The sequence below is a fragment of the Rana temporaria genome, chromosome 3 (genome assembly GCF_905171775.1).
Source record: "Rana temporaria chromosome 3, aRanTem1.1, whole genome shotgun sequence".
Lineage (NCBI taxonomy): Eukaryota > Metazoa > Chordata > Amphibia > Anura > Ranidae > Rana > Rana temporaria.
The window spans coordinates 467257545-467279812 of NC_053491.1; the positions used below are offsets into that span (position 1 = coordinate 467257545).

At 45.2% G+C, this 22268-nt stretch overlaps 1 protein-coding gene and 1 pseudogene across 1 annotated transcript; both read left to right on the top strand.

Moving 5' to 3' along the window:
- Positions 1–261: 261 nt before the first annotated feature.
- On the top strand, positions 262–8616 carry LOC120933587 (annotated as a pseudogene).
- A 5329-nt stretch (positions 8617–13945) lies between these two features.
- Positions 13946–21867, top strand: LOC120933588 (zona pellucida sperm-binding protein 3-like). Its single transcript, XM_040346873.1, has 8 exons — positions 13946–14476; positions 15137–15249; positions 16089–16192; positions 16271–16448; positions 16527–16647; positions 16729–16820; positions 18796–18929; positions 21624–21867. The coding sequence occupies exons 1-8, from the start codon at positions 13976–13978 to the stop codon at positions 21845–21847; spliced, it is 1467 nt and encodes a 488-aa protein (XP_040202807.1). The 5' UTR covers positions 13946–13975; the 3' UTR covers positions 21848–21867.
- The last annotated feature ends 401 nt before the right edge of the window (positions 21868–22268 follow it).

Sequence of the window (22268 nt, forward strand, 5' to 3'; positions counted from 1 at the left end):
TAGAGAGACATGTGTATCATCAGTTTTTTTTGCTACTCCTAGTGATTAATCCATAACAAATATAGTAGTGGGACTAAGCTACTGAAATTCTCCTGTGTAGCTCCACTCCAGTGAGGTGACTGTCAGCAAGTGGTTAACTGTCTCAGCACCAAGAGATCAATCATGTTTTTTTGAGGAAGCCATTTGGGTGTGGTGATGAATTGCCCCAGCTGGGGGTATTAGTGACTGGTGGGAGGGGTATAAAGGGCAGCTCTGTCTTCCTGCCTCATTGTGCTGTTGGTCTTGCAGGCAGGATGGGTTTAGGAGTGAGGAACTGCTGTGCTTGGCTGTTGCTTTTGGCCCTGGTTTATGGACCAGGGTTTGGATGTAGTGGGGATGGAGACTTGGTGAGACATAGGCACCAATCAGACTGGTGGAGGAATAACCAGCGGGTTGTACCTGGCCAGAGCCAGGGGTCTTCTAGAGGGGGTTCTGGAGGGATTTACTCTGGAGCTAATGCAGTATATGGGCTTGGGGCTTCTAGAGGTGGGGCTCAGAGGGGTTCAACAGGTGGACGTGCTGGTGGGATGCTCCGCCAGCAGCCCCCGACTGTAATTTCATCTAGTTCCCCCATCAGTGTCCAGTGTGAAGAGGACCGCATGGTGGTCAGTGTCATGATGGATTTTTATGGGAATGGAAAGCTGGTGAAATCTTCTGATCTGAGCCTGGGACCCCAAGGCTGCAAGCCCAACACCCAAAGTGCAGATGAAGTTATCTTCCAGATTAGTCTGCAGGACTGTGGCAACACTGTGCAGGTAATTTTTTTTTTTTTTTTTTTCTTTCTAACTTTGTTGGCTTCAGTAAACTAAACCCTGGTTGCTATAGGTTATTGCAGTGTCATCTTAATGACTGTGTAGCTGATATTCCATGTTAATAATCCATTGTTGCTCTTCTGTGAGGGGGACGTGTGTGTGTGTATGCTGCTGACCTTGTTCACATGTACAGATGTCAATTATTGCTGCCATCTTGGATGTGATGTCACCATACTTGGAGCCATTACTTGGTAGTTTGGTGTCAACCTTTTACTTAGTAGCTGTATGAAGTAGCTGGGACAGAAGAGTAAATAGACCTCCCCCCCCCTTTATTTTCCCCTTGTGATGGGGGTCTTTAGAACCTGAAACCATTTTAAAGCGGACCTGTTGGAGTCCTCTAAAGATGTAATTGCATGGCTGTTCTGAGTTGCGTGTGTGTGTTCACCCCTCCATAAGCATGATGGTTGGGTGACTAGTCTTAAATATGGGACACATCCATGGTCTCCATTTCCACACAATTGATGTGCCCCTTGTCTAACTCATGAGTAGCACTGCAGTGTCTATAATCTGATTTTATCTACAGATGATGCAAGACTGGGTGATCTATGCTACCAACTTGACCTACAGCCCAACCTCCTCCATTCCAATCATCAGAACCAACCCAGCCGTGGTCCCCATAATGTGCTACTACTACCGGTGAGTCTACACTAGGATACGAGGCATCTTTGCTGGTAAATATCTTAAGGCAAAAACATTTAAACAGGGAACAGCACACATGTCCCAATTCAAGACCTTCCCCTTCACATCCTGTTTTGACAAATAAAACTGAATCTCGTCAATGACTTGCCACTGCAACAAGTGTGTCCATTGTGGTGATTGCCTCCTAGGCCTCTTTGACCACTCCAAAAAATGTTTGGGGTTTCCCTTGGGTTCAGTACTGTTGGTAACTAATCTGCTTATTGGGGAAACAGACAGCAAAAAAAAACTGGTGGGCCTTAAGCCTTCTAAGCTATCAAATGTGTGGCCTATCCACTTATCAGTTATGGGGGTCAATGCCCCCTACTAAACTGCTGCAGGCCCTCCACCACAGCCCCGAGGCTTGGCTTAAGTCTGATTTTTTTTTTTTTCTGGTTGTATTGGCAACCCATTTGGTTATACCAGTCTACCTTGGTGTCATTTTGGACATTTTTCATATTCCAATAATCTACCCCCCCCCCCCCAGCAGTGCCCTGATTACATGTTTTGTTGTCCCCTGCAAGGAGATGCTGATCGGCTCTCCTCGCCACAGTCAGTGTGAGGTGAGAAGCGCTGATTACCTGCATTCTGTGTTTACATGTGATCGGCTGCCCTTCGACAGTCGATCACATGGCTCTTTACAGAGATCAGTGTCGTTCCATCTCCTAGCAACACGGGATGCCGTCGTATGTCAGTCCCAGAATGAGCCACAGGGCCGCACTGTCATTTGACAGTGTTTAAATGGTTAATATGGATCTCCTGAAATTATCATGATTTCCGTTCTGGTTCATTACTGACACTCCTGTTCTCTTTATAGGCATGCCAATGTGAGCAGCAAAGCCATTGAGCCAACATGGGTTCCATTCAGCACCACAGTGTCCATAGAAGAGAGGCTGTCCTTCTCCTTGAGGCTAATGACTGGTGAGTTAAGCAAAGAAAATAATTGGGAGGGGGGAGTGTTGTCTGAACTTTACAATGTAATCTCCTGTCTTGTCTATAGAGGACTGGAGTGGCCCTAGAAGTTCTCCCATCTATCAGCTTGGAGATATTCTCTACATAGAGGCCTCTGTGGACACTCAGAACCACGTTGGACTGATCCTGTATGTTGACCGATGTGTGACCACCATATCTCCTGATCCCACCTCTGCTCCTAGTTATGGCCTCATTGAAGAAAATGGGTATGGGTTTTTTTTCTGGGGGGGGGGGGGGGGGTTGTGGTGTTGCTATAATGACCTCACTCAACTGACCATTTTCTACAGCTGTCTAGTCGATGGAATGCAAGATGACTCCTCTTCAGCCTTCATCACCCCGAGGGTTGAGCCAGACAAGCTCCAGTTCAGTGGATGCTTTCCGATTTCTAGGGAATGATGCCTCTCTGGTGAGGACAGTTTGCATTGACTGATACAGATGGATGCCTTGTAAGAACTGATAACCTATTTTAAATGCTTTCCAATCCAGATCTACATAACCTGTTACCTGAGAGCTGCTGCAACCACCCAGGTCCCTGATGCCATGACCAAGGCCTGTTCCTATAGCAAAGCCACACAAAGGTGAGATGGTAACCTGAAATGGTTGCTGCTTGTTCCATGGATTATTACACAGATTTCGGTGGTACTGTACCTAGAACAATGGGTACGATTTGGAACGATTTGAGATGCGATGCGATGTCAAATCGCATCTCAAATGGGCAGCAATTGTCGGCAATGGCACTGTCCTAATCAGTGCGACGCCACATCTGCGATTTCAAAAAGTAGTTCCTGTACTTTTTTTGCGATTTCGGGCTGCGATTTACATTAAATTGCGGCCGAAATCGCGCATTTTACCGCGATTTTGAATTCGCAGCAGTGTGAACCTAGGCTAAACCAATAAGGTGGGTTTTTGAAATTAATGGGGAAATTGCCCAGCAATTGTACATATGGAGAAAAAACATCCATGGGGCTAATGGAAATACCTGCTGCCAGCATATCCATATTGTACCATGCATCTGCTTTTTGGGATAAACACCTTGGTGTTTGCACTTCCCAACAAGAGGACTGGAGCTGCCCCTCCATGCACACTGGATGTTTTTGTTCTTCCAGGAGTGGGGCTGTATCAGCCGGTCCTTGGCAGGGTCACCCACACTGCCAACAAAGTCATCCTATCTGCAGGAGCTGCAGATCTGAATCATATTAACGGCTCCTCTGTGTTGGAGACCCCTGCATTGGCTATCTCTTAAAACTTGCAGCCATGTCTGAGCTTGGAAGTGGCAAATGCCCATTTGGACATAAACTGCCTTAATCTGTTCAGGTTGTAATTGCCTATGCACTTCTTCTTTCTGGATTGGGGAAGAGGGATGGTAAAGGGCAAACCTTCTGGGTGGGATGCTAAACCTATGTTTCTCTACTACTTTGTCTTGCCAATGCTTCAAGGCAACTGCAGAAGCTAATGTTTTGGGTAGACCTGTAATGTGGTCAATCAGAATTGGGCCTAGCATAAGGTATTCTGTGTCAAAAATCAGCATACTCGCAATCCACACTTAATGGGCATCATGAGCCTCACTTACAGTATTGGGCATCTAGTGGCTCACTACTAAATCTATAATTGAAAGTCTTAGTTTTGGGTGAAAAGCTCCTGCATGTGTTACTGGACCAGTTAGGTTAGATATAGTGTAGTGCTTGCGTACTTTCGTACAGGTGCTATGATTAAATTTAGTGGGAAAAAGAGTTATGTTCTTTCTGTAATTTGGCTGTCGCCAAATCTGGATTATCCTGTGGGTCAGTCTGCGCCCCAGAGATGCAGTTTCATCTCTGGGCGCCAGAGGGGTCCAGGCGGAGCCGCTTCTTTCCAGCAGCCAATTGAAGGAGTTTTCCCTCGCAGGGCATGCTAGGGAGGAGTATTTCTGTGGCGGAGGCCGTGGTTCTGGGTTCTTCGCGGGTTCCAGGTGCGGCACCCACCTTTAGGGTTTGCGCACATCGCAGGCCCCACCACTATGGCCCACCAGGCCGGGGTCGTGTGCTACGCGGAGTTCCTGACTCTGGGCTCTCATAGCCCGGAGCGACCGATGCTGCAAAGGGGCCACAGTGACTTACTGGGTCACCTCTTCTATTGAGAAGATCCCAAGCTGGGTGCTGATCGGTGGGGGATCAGTCTGAGGAGAACCCGGAGGCAGGTGATCCAACAGGGCTTGAATGAACCACTGGGGATCTGGGCACCGGACACTGACAGGTCGCATTCAAGCTGTCAGTCAGTGACCCCAAAGAACAAACGGAGGATTTGTTCTATCGTCCTAACTTTGGAGCACTAGGCCTGTGGCAGAGGTCTCGTCTGAACGTTCAAATCTAATTCAGAGCTAAGTCTGTGGAAGAGACTTGTTTTCCTTTCCCAGAAGCTTTAAGTGGCGCTCTGGCTGCCAGGCCTGTGAGAGGTCTGTCCTGCTGATGCCTTCCTCCAATCCAAAATTTTATAAACCTGTCACCTCAGTGGAAGTAAGTGTAGCAATTGGCCGATCTGCCAGTGAACTGCTGTGATGTGTATGCTGCTCCTAGTCCATCCACAGATGCCACGTGATCAAAACCTTGGAGATCACATGAGCACTGCTTAGTGGCCGATCTTCAGGGAAGTAGAGCATGCATGGGGCATGCCTAATAGGGCTTCAATTTGATCCAATTCACTAGTTATACTGCAGAACACAGATCCAGGGATTGTGGGATATATAAAGCTTCTCAGAAAATATCCGGTCTCTCTGCTACAGTCAGGTCATGCATTAACCTGTATAGTGCCATGTCTTGAGTGTACGTTGCATGGGGGGGGGGGGCTGTATTTCCAACACATGAAACTACATGATCTATGCACTTGTGCAGGTAAGGTTTATAATTTTTAATAAAAGCATATCTTTAGTACTTGTTGCTCTAACTCAAGTGCACTATTGCATCTCGCAGGCATTTGCTCCAAGAAGTTAACAAATACTACTCTACAGCATTGGTTCACTAGAACTTCAAGTCTTGCTTCTAAATGTAGACTTGTCTAATTGTCTTCTAGTTGGTCTGCAGTTGAGGGCCCCAGTAGTATCTGCCAGTGTTGTGGTACAGGCACCTGCAGCAACCCTACTGTTCTGGTTTCCAGGGGAAGGGGCAGATTTGAAAGACCAAGAGGCAAGAGGGACGTCTTGGATGGTGAGTTATTAACTGGCAGCTGCTAGATTCAATGTTATGAATGTAGATGATCTCTAGATGTCTCCTAAAGGTGATCTTCACTGAGAACATTAACAGGTAATGGAGTAACTTTTGACGTGACTTTCAAATTGGTATTATGCTGTAAAGAGCTGCGCTATTTACCTAAATGACAAAGTACATAATGGGCATAAGCCAAAATTAAAATGGTGAATCGCTCTTCAAAATGAAGGTTGGTGGATCTTGGAGTCCTCTCGTGATGCCAATGATTCACAAATCCTTCCACATTGCACGCTTACCAGATAGCAAGTGGTGATGGCTCTCATCTGGGAAAGGCCTCTCCTATGATGGAGCAGGACAGATGGTCTAGGTCCTTGAGCCAGATCCGAAGAAGCCAATCGCATTCAATGAGGGGGACTCAAAGTTGCCTCAGTAAGGAGACTCTCCATAATATTGAATTGCACACTTAATAAAAATAAGGTAATGCACTTGCTTGTAAGAGCATAAAAGGCCGGCTTCTGGGATTCTAGCAGGGCAGTGAGATCGGCATGTACCTCCTACCGACGTGTTTTTGACATCCTGGGGTACGGACGGTGTGCTGACTCACCGCATTAAATTCCATATGCAACCAAAGCCCTACCTCAGGTGGGTAGACCCCAAATTTGGCATAATGAGGGAGGGGAGAGAAACGAACCTACCATTTTGTAATGTGCCATGAATAAAAATGTTAAGAGTCTCTAATTCGCGATCATAAGGAGACAACTTTGGTATAAAACGAGGACCTAATTCCCCCCCACCCCCCAGTTTTTCTATTGAGCAAAAACGGTATAAACATACAGACAAACTTAGACTAAAATAAGAACAAAATTGGAGGAACCATTATACAAGATCATATTAAACGGAAATACTCTTAAAAGGACCCAACAGTCACTAGTACAGTAAGAACACTATTGGCAAACCACTACTGTCACCAGTGGTTGGCAAACAAAACCACACCCAAACCAATAATATTGGGTGCATAATGACCATATTAAGATGGTATCGACGTGTGTGTGTGTGTGTGTGTGTGTGTGTGTGTACACAATGGCATTCAAAATGGCAGTACTGTCCTCCTGGCAAGTACTTAATTGGGGGGGGGGGGGGGGTAATTCTAATCCAATCGGGAGTATCACAGGGTAAAGTGACCCCCCCCCCTCCCTATGGTCAACATCAAATGTAAAATTGATAATTAATGTTGGGTCATTTAGCCCTAAACCACTAGATATTAAAACCAATCAAGGAAATGTGGGTGTTTGGTTTAAAAATAAAAATAAAAAGTAACAAATTGAACATTACCTGCCACCCAAGATTCGTGCTAAGTTTATTGGCACAAGTGATTAAATTCTCTACTCAGTAATTGTCAGGCATTGACATCAACATTCAAACCATGTGATTTAAGCCTATGGATCCATGATGTCTCTAATCTGGAGATTTCCCTTTCCAGAGAACTGAACCCCCCCCCCCCCCCCATGGCGGCTAAATGTATCGATCTCAAAAAGACTGTTGGGCTTATGTACCAATAAGTAGTGTTTGGATACAGAGTGGTTATTAAACTTTCAAAATGTTAGTTATGTATAACTGTCAGTTGAGTCGGCCATATAATGGATGTTTAGTTTGGCCCACATATTGTAGCCCACACAGGCACTGAATAAGATAAACCACTCCTGTTGAGCATGTAATGAAGGGTTTAAACTCCACTGATGTACTTGTGGAGATGAATTTGGGGTTTCTCCTAGTTGTACAACCAAGGGCATCTCCTACATTAAAGGCCTGTAAGGCAGGGGTAGGCAGCCTTGGCCCTCCAGCTGTGGTGAACTACAAATCCCATCATGCCTGTGTCAGGGTCTTGGAATATCTCATGGGACTTGTCGTTTTACCACAGCTGGAGGGCCAAGGTTGCCTACCCCTGCTGTAAGGCTTTGGAAGAAGCTAGCTTTCCTGATATGGAGGGGAATTTAAACCATTGGGTGCCAATCTGAATTTTTTTTTTTTTTTTTTTTAAGGGAGGGAGCTCCCCTATAGATCACTTAAGGTTCTGTAGGTAAAACTTTGTTCACAGAAAAGGTGGTAATAAATGGGAGCTGCATTATTCCTTTTGCTTTAGGTAAATCCTCCAGATTTGGGTGATCTGATTGTGAGTGGTGCACAGGGATTCATTAGAATAACCCTTTTCACGAAACCTCTCTAGGATGGGTATCTGCTTTGATCAAATGCTGAAGGCTATTTTGCTGTAATGTCCTAGATTAGGGGTCCCCCCCCCCCCAACCAGTGGCCTGAAGGTTCTAGTTAAGCCTCCGTGGCTGATCATCTTTCACTAGGACCAGTGGAAGGTCTAAAACCTGGCTGGAAAGTCTAGAATCCTGATGGCATTATATTGCGTGTCACCAATGGAAAATTTCCCACTGTCACTTCTATCATAACTAGAATAGGGGAAAAATCTCCAACGGCTCATACCACAACCTATGAAGTTAACCATTTAGTTTCATCCCAATTCTGTCCAATATTGACTGAAGGAACAATTTTTGGATTTGAGGGTCTTTAAATGGGTGCTAACTTCTAAACACTTGTGTAAAAGCTATATTGTTGACTGCAAGCTCTTAAACTGCATGGAATTGTACAGAATTGTGTATTGACCTCTCACTTTTCTCCTGTTAAGAACCCCACACAGAAGAGGGACAAACTGTGGCCACTCTGGGACCTCTGCTTGTGATTGGACCTTCACAAAGGGATGTTGCGGCTGCAGTGACGAGGGAAGAGTCTGCCCCTGCGGAGCTCTGGGTGTTGGTGGCTGTCGGATGTCTTAGTCTTCTTGTCATGGTGTGTGCAGTGTTCATTGGGAAATCCCTGAAAAAGCCACAGTATGTGCTGTCTGTGGAAAAATAAAAATACATTTAATCATCGTCTATTGATTTCATTTTAATGCGATGAGCTTGCAAGCCTGAAATAGACTTCTTACTATTGGTATAAAGGTATTTTTTTCCTAGCTTTGTCTGACATGCTCAAAAGGTGTATATACCTGGCTCCATCGGCATCTTTGGCCCAAAGATACCGTTGATAGTAGAGACAACCCACAGAAAAATATCAATGGGAGTTTGGGGCATCTCCATAACATGTGTATTAAATTAGCCAGGCGTCTATTACATCTAGGGCATAGGGTTGAGTGGCTACGCTTCCATTTAAATGGCTTCTCAGGTATGTGTGTGTGTGTGTGTGTATATATATATATATATTCTATGTTGGCTTTTGCATAGGGGGATGAAGAGACCATGGGGACTGCTGCCCATTGGTTATCTGATAGACCCCCAAGTCTCGTACCCAATGTGTCCCTGATGGCAGATTTTATCTTAACTTATTATAAAGTATACCGTATTGTGAAATGAGACCATGTTTGGTATTCCTTTTTATCCAGTAGTGATCTATTTAGGGATTGTCCCGATGTTCATTGCATGTAAGCTTGACTCAAACATCGGGCGGTCGTTCCAGCGAACATGAGGCACTCGCAAGTTTGCCAGCCACAGAGTGCCCTATAATGCACTGTGAAATCGCAGTGCATTGACAGCTGCTGATTGGCAAAAGCGTGCACATTACCTGCATGCTTTGGCCCATCACAGCGTGATCTGCTTTTTGTGAGCCATGATTGGCCAAGGGCAGGGTGCCTTTGGCCAATCTTGGCTCGGGTACGAAGTCTACACCCCACACTAAAGGCTCACTGCAATACATCAAAGCCGTGAGCAAGTTAAAAAAATTTTTTTTTGCTTTTTAGAAATGTATTTTTGCTGCGGCATAGTGCAACGCAAGATGGATGCCCCACAGCCAGACTACCCCCTGGCACGATATTTAAAGAAATATTTAATTTCTGTTTCACTTTAAGCATTATTAAAATCGCTGCTCCCGGAGCAAAAAATGAATTTTAAACTTATTTGTTTGCATGTTCCCAAACACTAGATGGCAATAACTTGCATATAAGGCTTTAAAATTGGCACTTTTTCTTTTTTTCATGTTCGTGTCTCATAGGGTTGCATGTTCGCAAAATTTTTTGCAGTGTTCTTGTGCGACCGGAATCGGGGGGGTGTTTCTCCTATCCCTATTAATATTTATAGATTTAAGTTAATGGGAATGTGCTTGCACCTGTATGGCATGTCTGAGACCTAAACATTTAAAGAATCTTTGGTATGGGGTCCCATGTTTAGTACAAAGGTCTTTCTGAAATGATTGTGCTATATACCTCCCTTAGTCTTGCACAAATCAGACCCTTCCAATTTCATTAATTCCCCATAACTGTCATCCCATATTGGCAGGGCCAGCCCTACCATGGGTGGGTCCCCGAGCGGGACTTTCAGAGGGGGGTGGCAAACTGATGCCCAAGAGCAGTGGCAGAACTGTCGTTAACCAGCCCGTTATGCCGCTCCACTGCGTATCCCACTGTGAGAAGGGAGCCCAGTGCAGAGGTAACAGGAGCATGTGGGCAGAACACTCACTGCCCAGGGGGAGCAGGTGAATAGGCTTGCGGGCAGATGGGTGGGGGCGCAGAGAGATGACATCTCACCGCCTGCCCTGCAGTTCTGCCCTCATTGTGCCGTCGCGGGTAGCAGAGCGATTACATCTCCCTGCTGCCTGACTTCACTCTGGGACACAGCTGGTGGAAAGTGACAATCCGCAATGTGCGGCAGATAATATTGTAGCAAATGACAATCCGCAACATGTGGCTAGCAGAGGTGGCATCAGATTAGATGCTGGTGTCTTTGGGGCGATCTTTGGGTCAGGCAGTTTATCAAGACCCTGGGTTTGGCACACATTTTCCTTGTGGATAAAGTAGGTAAAAGTCGCCTGCCTCAGACAGTGCTTGGCATCAGGAAGAGGTCCCAGACAAGTAGGGAAACACCTTTCATACTGGAACCCCATTTCCACTTGGGTGTGGCTAGGCTGAATTCGGCCCCTAGAGCAGGGCTGTCAAACTCCATTTGTTGCGGGTTGCATCAGCATTATGATTGCCCTCAAAAGGGTGGTTGTATCTGTAAAATTAGATGTCCAGCGCATCCCCCCTCCCCTTACATTAGATGTCAAGAGCCACCCCCACCATCAGAAGTTGAGGACCGGAGCTCTCCTGCAGCTGCAGGAGAGGTGTGAGGGCCATATTCGGCCCGCGGGCCTTGTGTTTGAAACCTGTGCCCTAGAGAAATGCTGTTGGCACACCTGAGACCTATAGCTACTACTGCTGTCAGTACTACCCTGAAAACTAGGTTAAGAGAATCGGGACAAATGTGTGATGGAGGGGCAGCAGGACGGTGAGGTGTCTGTACCCAGTGTACAGTTCCTTAACTTGGCTGTGAATTGGTGCCAGGAAATGGACACAAGGCCTTTTTAGTGGTAAATGAACTGAATGGAGGTTTACTAAAACTAGTGCACACAATCTGGTGCAGCTGTGTATAGTAACCAGCTTGCAAGTTGTCAAAGACTCAATTGAACATGCTTAGGTTTATGCACAGTTTCACCAGTTTTGGTAAATCTCCCCCAATGTATTGGCACAGATTTGAGTAAGGCCCGGTTCACACTGGTGCGACATGCGCTCCGACTTTGAGAGCGCATGACCTATAAAATCAATGTTTCCCTATGAGAGCCGTCTTAACTGGTCTGACTTTTGAAAAGGTTCCTGAACTACTTTGGTTTGACTTGGGTCGATTTCAGCCCATTGCATTTAATGGAAGTTGGATCACCATCTCAACTGATCCAACTTGTGACGTGCAACGTGTTTAGAGGCAATGTAAAATTTATTGGAAAAAATGGGGGGTATCCCTCCAATCCATACCAGACCCTTTATCCGAGCCTGGCAGGCCAAAAAAGGGGGGCCCAATGTGAATGAGTAGGGGGTATATAGTACACCTACCCAGTCACTCCAAAAAAGTATAAGAAAAACGGGAGACAGTTTCTGACAACTCAGAAAGGACCAGAGGTGAATGTGGACTTTAATTTGGTAGCCACCAGTAGACCCAAATGAAAGAGCACTCAATAGAATAAAAATATAATCATGGAAAAAATATTATGTAAGAACAGACATAGAAAACAAGTAATCCAATGTACGGTATATACATGGTATTGTTCCAAATACATCTATAAAGAAGGTCCTACATATTGGGGCAAACATCGAGGAAATCAGATTAGAGGGATCGCTATGCGTTTCACTTTGCAGCTTTCTCAGGAGATCCTATTTTTATCAGATTGCAGTTGAGAAACATGGAACGCCAAGCCCAAAGCCACCGGGGGAGACGAAGGAACAGTGCACAGGTAGCCCCAATGTAAGAGTGCATCAGGTATGTTTCAGCCAGAAAAGGGAGCTTGCCATTCAGTGAGAGCAAACGCCCTGTGTGTAATGCACTCTACTAATATTTGTGCTGATCCTGACTGTAATCGAGCCCCCAAATCAGGTAAAGACATGTTTCTGACAACTCCCCCCAGGGTATCTCCAATGTTGTTTACGATGTCCGCAGACCCAATAAAAAAAAACACTCCTACCCTGACAAAGGTTCCCGCCCTTGTGACAGTTCTTATATAGCTATTGGGCATGGCCAAGCAGTGATGTCAACCGGAGACCCCACCCCATGTGACAGTACTGCCCGGGCATGATAGGTTAGTGATGTCACAAGGGACTGGGTCTTTGGATGACATCACCACACCCCATACTATATAAGAACTGTCAGACAACGGAGCTGTCAAAACATTGGGAGACTTTGTTTTTGGGGGGGATTTTTGTCTGCGACAGTTATCGTGATTAACGTTGGAGCTACCATGGGGGACATTAATTTTTAAAGAAGGACTTGTCAAACTGCCTCCTGTTTTCTTACACTAAACTTCTTAGGTCTGCACACCTGTTTTGGACATTATAAGAGGTTTCCACCATCCTTGTGCTGAGTTCCCAGGTAGTCACAGCTGCTGAGTGGCTCCAACCATTCCTGTGCTGGGTTCCAGGTCTGATCAATGGTTGTGCCCAGGATGAGGGGCTCTGACAACTCCTGCACTGAGTTCCCAGGTCTGCACACCTGTTGTGCCCGTTAGGAGGGGCTTCCACCATTCCTGTGCTAAGTACCCAGGTATTCACAGCCACTCTTCCCATTATGAAGGGCTCCCACCATTCAGGTCTGAGCGGTCTGGACACTTATTGTGCCATTACAAGGGGTTCCCACCACTCCTGTGCTGAGTTCCTGGGTCTAAACACCTGTTGTGCCCATTATAAGGGGCTTCAACCATCCACGTGCAGAGTTTCTGGCTCTGCTGAGCTATGTTGTTCATTATCAGAGGCTCCCACCATCCCTGAACTGACTTCCTAGGTCTACTGAGCTGCTTGGTCCATTATGAGGGGCTCCCACCATCCTTGCATTGACTTCCCAGGTCTTCACAGCTGCTGATTCCATTATGAGGGGCTTTCACCATCCCTGCTGAGATTTTCTATTATGGACAAAGTAACTGGAGGACCTAGGACACAGAAAGGTTAGCAGGGACAACCAACATTTCCAAGTGAACAGGAACAAAGTTGGAAACTATGGAATCTGATCTCACTGTTGGAGCGCCGAGAACATAAAAAAAAAAAAAAACAGGACTAACTCAGCCTACCAGTCTCCACTGTTACTAAAATATCAGTTTTTGGTGGACTGACTTTTTGAGGTGACAATAAATAGGACCTTGCAGGAGAACAAGATCTAAGCAGATCCCAGAGATATAGGAGAGTTTACAAACCCAATCCTGCCAACAACATCGCTGGCTGAAAGTCACTAGGACTAGCAAATGATCACCATTTGCATTAAACACGCCCCCCAAATATAAAAATGCACCCTGAAATATATCGCCCCCTATGGTATGAGCTACACTGGTAGTATTCAGTAGCATCTTGTAGCTTTCAATTGCACATGATTGAAACATTGATCAGTCATGTGAGATTATGCTAATGCATGTTGGTTGTATAGTGTACTCCATGGAGAGACATTTGTATCATCAGTTTTTGATCACTTGCTACTCCTAGTGATTAATCCATAACAAATATAGTAGTGGGACTAAGCTACTGAAATTCTCCTGTGTAGCTCCACTCCAATGAGGTGGCTGTCAGCAAGTGGTTAACTGTCTCAGCACCAAGTGATCAATCATGTTTTTTTGAGGAAGCCATTTGGGTGTGGTGATGATTTGCCCCAGCTGGGGGTATTAGTGACTGGTGGGAGGGGTATAAAGGGAAGCTCTTTCTTCCTGCCTCATTGTGCTGTTGGTCTTGCAGGCAGGATGGGTCTAGGAGTGAGGAGCTACTGTAGTTGGCTGTTGCTTTTGGCCCTGGTTTATGGACCAGGGTGTGGATGTAGTGGGGATGGAGCCTTGGTGAGACATAGGCGCCAATCAGACTGGTGGAGGAATAACCAGCGGGTTGTACCTGGCCAGAGCCAGGGGTCTTCTAGAGGGGGTTCTGGAGGGATTTACTCAGGCACTAATGCAGTATATGGGGTTGGGGCTTCTAGAGGTGGGGCTCAGAGGGGTTCAACAGGTGGACGTGCTGGTGGGATGCTCCGCCAGCAGCCCCCGACTGTAATTTCATCTAGTTCTCCCATCAGTGTCCAGTGTGAAGAGGACCGCATGGTGGTCAGTGTCATGATGGATTTTTATGGGAATGGAAAGCTAGTGAAATCTTCTGATCTGAGCCTGGGACCCCAAGGCTGCAAGCCCAACACCCAAAGTGCTGATGAAGTTATCTTCCAGATTAGTCTCCAGGACTGTGGCAACACTGTGCAGGTAATCCTACCCCCCCCCACCCCCTTATTTTTTTTTTATTCAACTTTATTGGCTTTAGTTAACTAAACCCTGGTTGCTATGGGTTATTGCACTTTGCAGTGTCATCTTAAGGACTGTGTAGCTGATATTCCATGTTAATAATCCATTGTTGCTCTTCTCTGAGGGGGACGTGTGTGTGTGTGTGTGTGTGTGTGTGTGTGTGTGCTGCTGACGACCTTGTTCACATGTACAGATGTCAATTACTGCTGCCATCTTGGATGTGATGTCAGCATACTCTGAGCCATTACTTGGTAGTTTGGTATCAACCTTTTACCTAGTAGCTGTATGAAAAGTGGAGGAGCTGAGACAGCAGAGTAAATGGACCTCCCCTTTTTTTTTTTTTTTTTTTTTCCACCTTGTGACGGGGTCTTTAGAACCTGAAACCATTTTAAAGTGCACCTGTTGGAGTCCTCTAGCCTGTGTGTGTGTGTGTGTGTGTGTGTGTGTGTGTGTGTGTGTGTGTGTGTGTGTGTGTTTTTTCTTCCCCTCTAAGCATGATGGTTGGGTGACTAGTCTTACATATGGGACACATCCATGGTCTCCATTTCCACACAATTGATGTGCCCCTTGTCTAACTCATGAGTAGCACTGCAGTGTCTATAATCTGATTTTTATCTACAGATGATGCAAGACTGGGTGATCTATGCTACCAACTTGACCTACAGCCCAACCTCCTCCATTCCAATCATCAGAACCAACCCAGCCGTGGTTCCGATAATGTGCTACTACTACCGGTGAGTCTACACTAGGATATGAGGCATCTTTGCTGGTAAATATCTGGCAAATACATTTAAACAGGGAACAGCACACATGTCCCAATTCAAGACATTCCCCTTTACATCCTGTTTTGACAAATTAAAACTGAGAATCTCGTCAATGACTTGCCACTGCAACAAGTGTGTCCATTGTGGTGATTGCCTCTTAGGCCTCTTTGACCACTCCAAAAAAATTTGGGGTTTCCCTTGGGTTCAGTCCTGTTAACTAATCTGCTTATTGGGGAAACGGACAGTAAAAAAACCTGATGGGCCTTAAGCCTTCTAATCTATCAAATGTGTGGCCTATCCACTTATCAGTTATGGGGTCAATGCCCCATACTAAACTGCTGCAGGCCCTCCACCACAGCCCAGAGGCTTGGCTTAAGTCTGATTTTTTTTTTTTTTTCTGGTTGTATTGGCAACCCATTTGGTTATACCAGTCCTACCTTGACCACTGCTGGTGTCATTATTTTTTTGGATATTTTTCATATTCCAATCCCCCCCCCCCCCAGCAGTGCCCTGATTACATGTTTTGTTGTCCCCTGCAAGGAGATGCTGATCGGCTCTCCTCGCCACAGTCAGTGAGGTGCTGATTACCTGCATTCTGTGTTTACATGTGATCGGCTGCACTTCGACACAGTCGATCACATGGTTAAAGAGCCACATACGCGGCTCTTTACAGAGATCAGTGTCGTTCCAGAATGAGAGCCACAGGGTCGCACTGTCATTTGACAGTGTTTAAATGGGTTATATGGATCTCCTGGAATTAACATGATTTCCATTCTGGTTCATTACTGACAATCCTGTTCTCTGTATAGGCATGCCAATGTGAGCAGCAAAGCCATTGAGCCAACATGGGTTCCATTCAGCACCACAGTGTCCATAGAAGAGAGGATGTCCTTCTCCTTGAGGCTAATGACTGGTGAGTTAAGCAAAGAAAATAATTGGGAGGGGGGAGTGTTGTCTGAACTTTACATGTAATCTCCTGTCTTGTCTATAGAGGACTGGAGTGGCCCTAGAAGTTCTCCCATCTATCGGCTTGGAGATATTCTCTACATAGAGGCCTCTGTGGACACTCAGAACCACGTTGGACTGATCCTGTATATTGACCGATGTGTGACCACCATATCTCCTGATCCCACCTCTTCTCCTAGTTATGGCCTCATTGAAGAAAATGGGTATGGTTTTTTTTTTTTCTGGGGGGGGGTTGTGTTTTCGCCATAATGACCCCACTCTTAACTGACCATTTTCTACAGATGTCTAGTTGATGGAATGCTAGATGACTCCTCTTCAGCCTTCATCACCCCGAGGGTTGAGCCAGACAAGCTGCAGTTCACAGTGGATGCTTTCCGATTTCTAGGAAATGATGCCTCTCTGGTGAGGACAGTTTGCATTGACTGATACAGATGGGTGCCTTGTAAGAACTGATAAGTAATTTTGAAATGCTTCCCAATCCAGATCTACATAACCTGTTACCTGAGAGCTGCTGCCACCACCCAGGTCCCTGATGCCATGAACAAGGCCTGTTCCTATAGCAAAGCCACACAAAGGTGAGATGGTAACCTGAAATGGTTGCTTGTTCCATGGATTATTGCACAAATTTCTGTGGTACTGTACCTAGAACAATGTCTCTGTGAACCAATAACGTGGGTTTTTGAAATTAATGGGGAAATTGGCCAGCAATTGTACATATGGAGGAAAAACACCCATGGGCTAATGGTAATACCTGCTGCCAGCATATCCCTATTGTACCATGCATCTGCTTTTTGGGATAAACACCTTGGTGTTTGCACTTCCCAACAAGAGGCCTGGAGCTGCCCCTCCATGCACACTGGATGTTTTTGTTCTTCCAGGAGTGGGGCCGTATCAGCCAGTCCTCAGCAGGGTCACCCACACTGCCAACAAAGTCATCCTATCAGCAGGAGCTGCAGATCTGAATCATATTAACGGCTCCTCTCAAAGAACCAGGAGAAGGCGGGCATTGCCGCATAGTGTTGGAGTGGCGACTTGTCTAGCCATGGCCCCCACCTATACCGGTCTGTGTTGGAGACCCCCTGCATTGGCTTTCTCTTAAAACATGCAGCCATGTCTGAGCTTGGAAGTGGCAAACGCCCATTTGGACATAAACTACCTTAATCTGTTCAGGTTGTAATTGCCTTTGCACTTCTTTCTGGATTGGGGAAGAGGGATGGTAAAGTGCAATATATGTAGGAAAGGGGCAAACCTTCTGGGTGGGATGCTAAACCTGTGTTTCTATACTACTTTGTCTTGCCAATGCTTCAAGGCAACTGCAGAAGCTAATGGTTTGGGCAATGTGGTCAATCAGAATTGGGCTTAGCATAAGGTATTCTGTGTCAAAAATCAGCATACTCGCAATCCACACTTGGGCATCACGAGCCTCACTTGCAGTATTGGGCATCTAGTGGCTCACTACTAAATCTAGAATTTAAATTCTTAGTTTTGGGTGAAAAGCTCCTGCATGTGTTACTGGACCAGTTAAGATAGATATGTTTGCTACAACCTAGGCAAATTTGGTTGTAAGAATGTTGGGAACCCCCCTACTGAAGCACCATTAGACCGGTTTCATTTCAGTACAACCATTTCACCAGATGTGAAGTATGGGGAGGGAAGAAATCTGCAGCAGGGATACAGATGGCAATACAAATCTGACAGAGTGCTAGTCTTCAAACTTTGACCAACAGTGTTTTATGGTCTGTGTTGGTTTTGTTTAGCGAATTCTCAGTGAATGGTACATTTTTTTTAAGCCTTAGACCACGGTAAAACAAAATTCCCATTAGTATAAAATCACACTAAACCCAGTTTCTACATTTAGAAAAAAAATCATTCATTCCTTATGGTCATAAACGGAATCTACAATGGTGTCAAATAGCTGCTGCCCTGCTGATGCCTTCCTCCAACCCAGAATTTTATAAACCTGTCACCTCAGTGGAAGTGTAGGTATTGGCCGATCTGCCAGTGAACTGCTGTGATGTGTATGCTGCCCCTAGTCCATCCACAGATGCCACGTGATCAAAACCTTGGAGATCACATGAACACTGCTTAGTGGCCAATCTTCAGCAAAGTAGAGCATGCACAAGGCATGCCTAATAGATCTTCAATTTGATGCAATTTACTAGTTATACTTCAGAACTCAGATCCAGGGATTGTGGGATATATAAAGCTTCTCAGAAAATATCGGGTCTCTCTGCTACTGTGCTACAGTCAGAGGTCATGCATTAACCTTTATAGTGCCATGTCTTGAGTGTAAGTTACAAGGAATAGGGGGGGGGGGGGGCTGTATTGTCAACACATGAAACTACATTATCAATGCACTTGCGCAGGTAAGGTTTATAATTCCTTTTTAATAAAAGCATATCTTTAGTACTTGTTGCTGTAACTCAAGTGCACTATTGCATCTCGTAGGCATTGGCTCCAAGAAGTTAACAAATACTACTCTACAGCATTGGTTCACTAGAACTTCAAGTATTGCTTCTAAATGTAGACTTGTCTAATTGTCTTCTCTAGTTGGTCTGCAGTTGAGGGCCCCAGCAGTATCTGCCAGTGTTGTGGTACAGGCACCTGCAGCAACCCTACTGGTCTGGTTTCCGGAGGAAGGGGCAGATTTGGAAGACCAAGAGGCAAGAGGGACGTCTTGGATGGTGAGTTATTAACTGGCAGCTGCTAGATGCAATGTTATGAATGTAGGTGATCTCGAGGTGTCTCCTAAAGGTGATCTTCACTGAGAACATGTATTGGAGTAACTTTTGACATGACTTTCAAATTGGTATTCTGTAAAGAGCTGCGCTATTTACCTAAATGACAAAGTACATAATGAGCATAAAAGCCAAAATTCAAATGGTGAATCGCTCTTTAAAATAAAGGTTATTGGATCTCTTATCAGAGTCCTCTCGTGATGCCAATGATTCACAAATCCCTCCACCACATTGCACGCTTACCAGATAGCAAGTGGTGATGGCTCTCATCTGGGAAAGGCCTCTCCTATGATGGAGCAGGACAGATGGTCTAGGTCCTTGAGTCAGATCCGAAGAAGCCAATCTCATTCAATGAGGGGGACTCAAAGTTGCCCCAGAAAGGAGACTCTCCATAATATTGAATTGCACACTTAATAAAAAAAGGTAATGCACTCGTAAGAGCATAAAAGGCCGGCTATAGTATAAACGCCCATCCTTCTGGGATTCTAGCAGCGCAGTGAGATCGGCATTTACCTCCTACCGACGTGTTTTGTCACAAATTGACGTCCTGGGTACGGATTGTGTGCTGACTCACCACATTAAATTCCATATGGAACCCAAGCCCCACCTTGGGCGGGTCGACCCCAAATTTGGCATAATGAGGGAGGGGAGAGAAACTAACCTAACATTTTGTAATGTGCTATGAATAAAAATGTTAAGAGTCTCTAATTGCCGATCATAAGGAGACAACTTTGGTATAAGACAAGGACCTAATTCCTCTGCCCCCCCCCCCCCCCCCCGGTTTTTCTATTGAGCAAAAACGGTATAAACATATAGACTAAAAACTTAAACGAGAACAAAATTGGAGGAACCATTATACAAGATCATACTAAACGGAAATACTCGTAAAAGGACCCAACAGTCACTAGTACAGTAAGAACACTATTGGCAAACCACTACTGTCACCAGTGGTTGGCAAACAAAACCATACCCAAACCAATAATATTGGGTGCATAATGACCATATTAAGATGGTATCGACGTGTGTGTGTGTGCACAATGGCATGCAATACTGTCCTCCTGGCAAGTACTAAATTGGGGGGGGGGGGGGGGGGGGGATTATTAATCCAATCGGGGTATCACTGTGGTTTCACAGGGTAAAGTGACCCCCCCCCCTCCCTATGGTCAACATCAAATGTAAAATTGATACTTAATGTTGGGTCATTTAGCCCTAAACCACTATATATTAAAACCAATCAAAGGAATGTGGGTGTTAGGTTTAAAAATAAAAAAAAAAAGAAACAAATTGAACATTACCTGCCACACGAGATTCGTGCTAAGTTTATTGGCACAAGTGATTAAATTCTCTACTCAGTAATTGTCAGGCATTGACATCATTCAAACCATATGATTTAACCCTATGGATCCATGATGTCTCTAATCTGGAGATTTCCCTTACCAGAGAACTGCCCCCCCCCCCCCAATGGCGGCTAAATGTATCTATCCCAAAAAGACTGTTATTGGTACATAAGCCTAAGTAGTGTTTGGATACAGAGTGGTTATTAAACTTTAAAAATGTTAGTTATGTGTCAGTTGAGTCGGCCATATAATGGATGTTTAGTTCGGCCCACATATTACATATTGTAGCCCACACAGGCACTGAATAAGAGAAAACCACTCCTGTTGAGCATGTAATGAAGGGTTTAATTTCAAACTCCACTGATGTACTTGTGGAGATGAATTTGGGGTTTCTCCTAGTTGTACAACCAAGGGCATCTCCTACATTAAAGGCCTGTAAGGCAGGGGTAGGCAGCCTTGGCCCTCCAGCTGTGGTGAACTACAAATCCCATCATGCCTGTGTCAGGGTCTTGCAATATCTCATGGGACTTGTAGTCTTACCACAGCTGGAGGGCCAAGGTTGCCTACCCCTGTTATAAGGCTTTGGAAGAAGCTAGCTTTCCTGATATGGAAGTGAATTGAAACCATTGGGTGCCAATCTGATTTTTTTTATTTAAGGGAGGGAGCTCCCCTATAGATCACTTGAGGTTTTGTGGGCAAAACAGTGTCCACAGAAAAGGTGGTAATAAATGGAGCTGCATTATTCCTTTAAGTAAATCCTCCAGATTTGGGTGATCTGATTGTGAGTGGTGCACAGGGATTCATTAGAATAACCCTTTCCACGAAAACCTCTCTAGGATGGGTATCTGCTTGGATCAAATGCTGAAGGCTATGTTGCTGTATTGTCCTAGATTAGGCCCCCCCCCCCCCCAACCAGGGGCCTGAAGGTTCTAGTTAAGCCCCCGTGGCTGATCATCTTTCACTAGGACCAGTGGAAGGTCTAAAACCTGGCTGGAAAGTCTAGAATCCTGATGGCTTTATATTGCGTGTCGCCAAAGGAAACTTTCCCACTGTCACTTCTATCATAACTAGAATAGGGGAAAAATCTCCAACGGCTCATACCACAACCTAAGACGTTAACCATTTTAGTTTCATCCCCCAATTCTGTCCAATATTGACTGAAGGAACAATGTTTGGATTTGAGGGTCTTTAAATGGGTGCTAACTTCTGGACACTTGTGTAAAAGCTAGACTGACTGCAGGCTCTTAAACTGCATGGAATTGTACATAATTGTGTATTGACCTCTCACTTTTCTCCTGTTAAGAACCCCACACAGAAGAGGGACAAACTGTGACCACTCTGGGACCTCTGCTTGTGATTGGACCTTCACAAAGGGATGCTGCAGTGACGAGGGAAGAGTCTGCCCCTGCGGAGCTCTGGGTGTTGGTGGCTGTCGGATGTCTTAGTCTTCTTGTTGTCATGGTGTGTGCAGTGTTCATTGGCAAGTCTCTGAAAAAGCCACAGTATGTGCTGTCTGTGAAAAAATAAAAATACATTTAATCATCGTCTATTGATTTCATTTTAATGCGATGAGCTTGCAAGCCTGAAATAGACTTCTTACTATTGGTATGAAGGTTTATTTATTTTTTTCCTTCCTAGCTTTGTCTGACATGCTCAAAAGGTATATACCTGACTCCATTGGCATCTTTGGCCCAAAGACATCGTTAATAGTAGTAGAGACAACCCACAGAAAAATATCAATGGAGTTTGGGGCATCTCCATAACATGTGTATTAAATTAGCCATGCGTCTATTACATTCAGGGCATAGGGTTGAGTGGCTACACTTCTATTTAAATGGCTTCTCAGGTATATATGTTCTATGTCCCCTTTTGTATAGGGGATGAAGAGACCATGGGGACTGCTGACGGTACAGCTGCCCATTGGTCATCTGATAGACCCCCAAAGTCT

Coding starts and splice junctions, on each gene's coding strand:
- LOC120933588 (XM_040346873.1), top strand. CDS start 13,976: ATGGGTCTAGGAGTGAGGAGCTACTGTAGTTGGCTGTTGCTTTTGGCC. Junction 15,250..16,088: donor ATAATGTGCTACTACTACCG/GTGAGTCTACAC, acceptor TTCTCTGTATAG/GCATGCCAATGTGAGCAGCA. Junction 16,449..16,526: donor GGCCTCATTGAAGAAAATGG/GTATGGTTTTTT, acceptor CATTTTCTACAG/ATGTCTAGTTGATGGAATGC.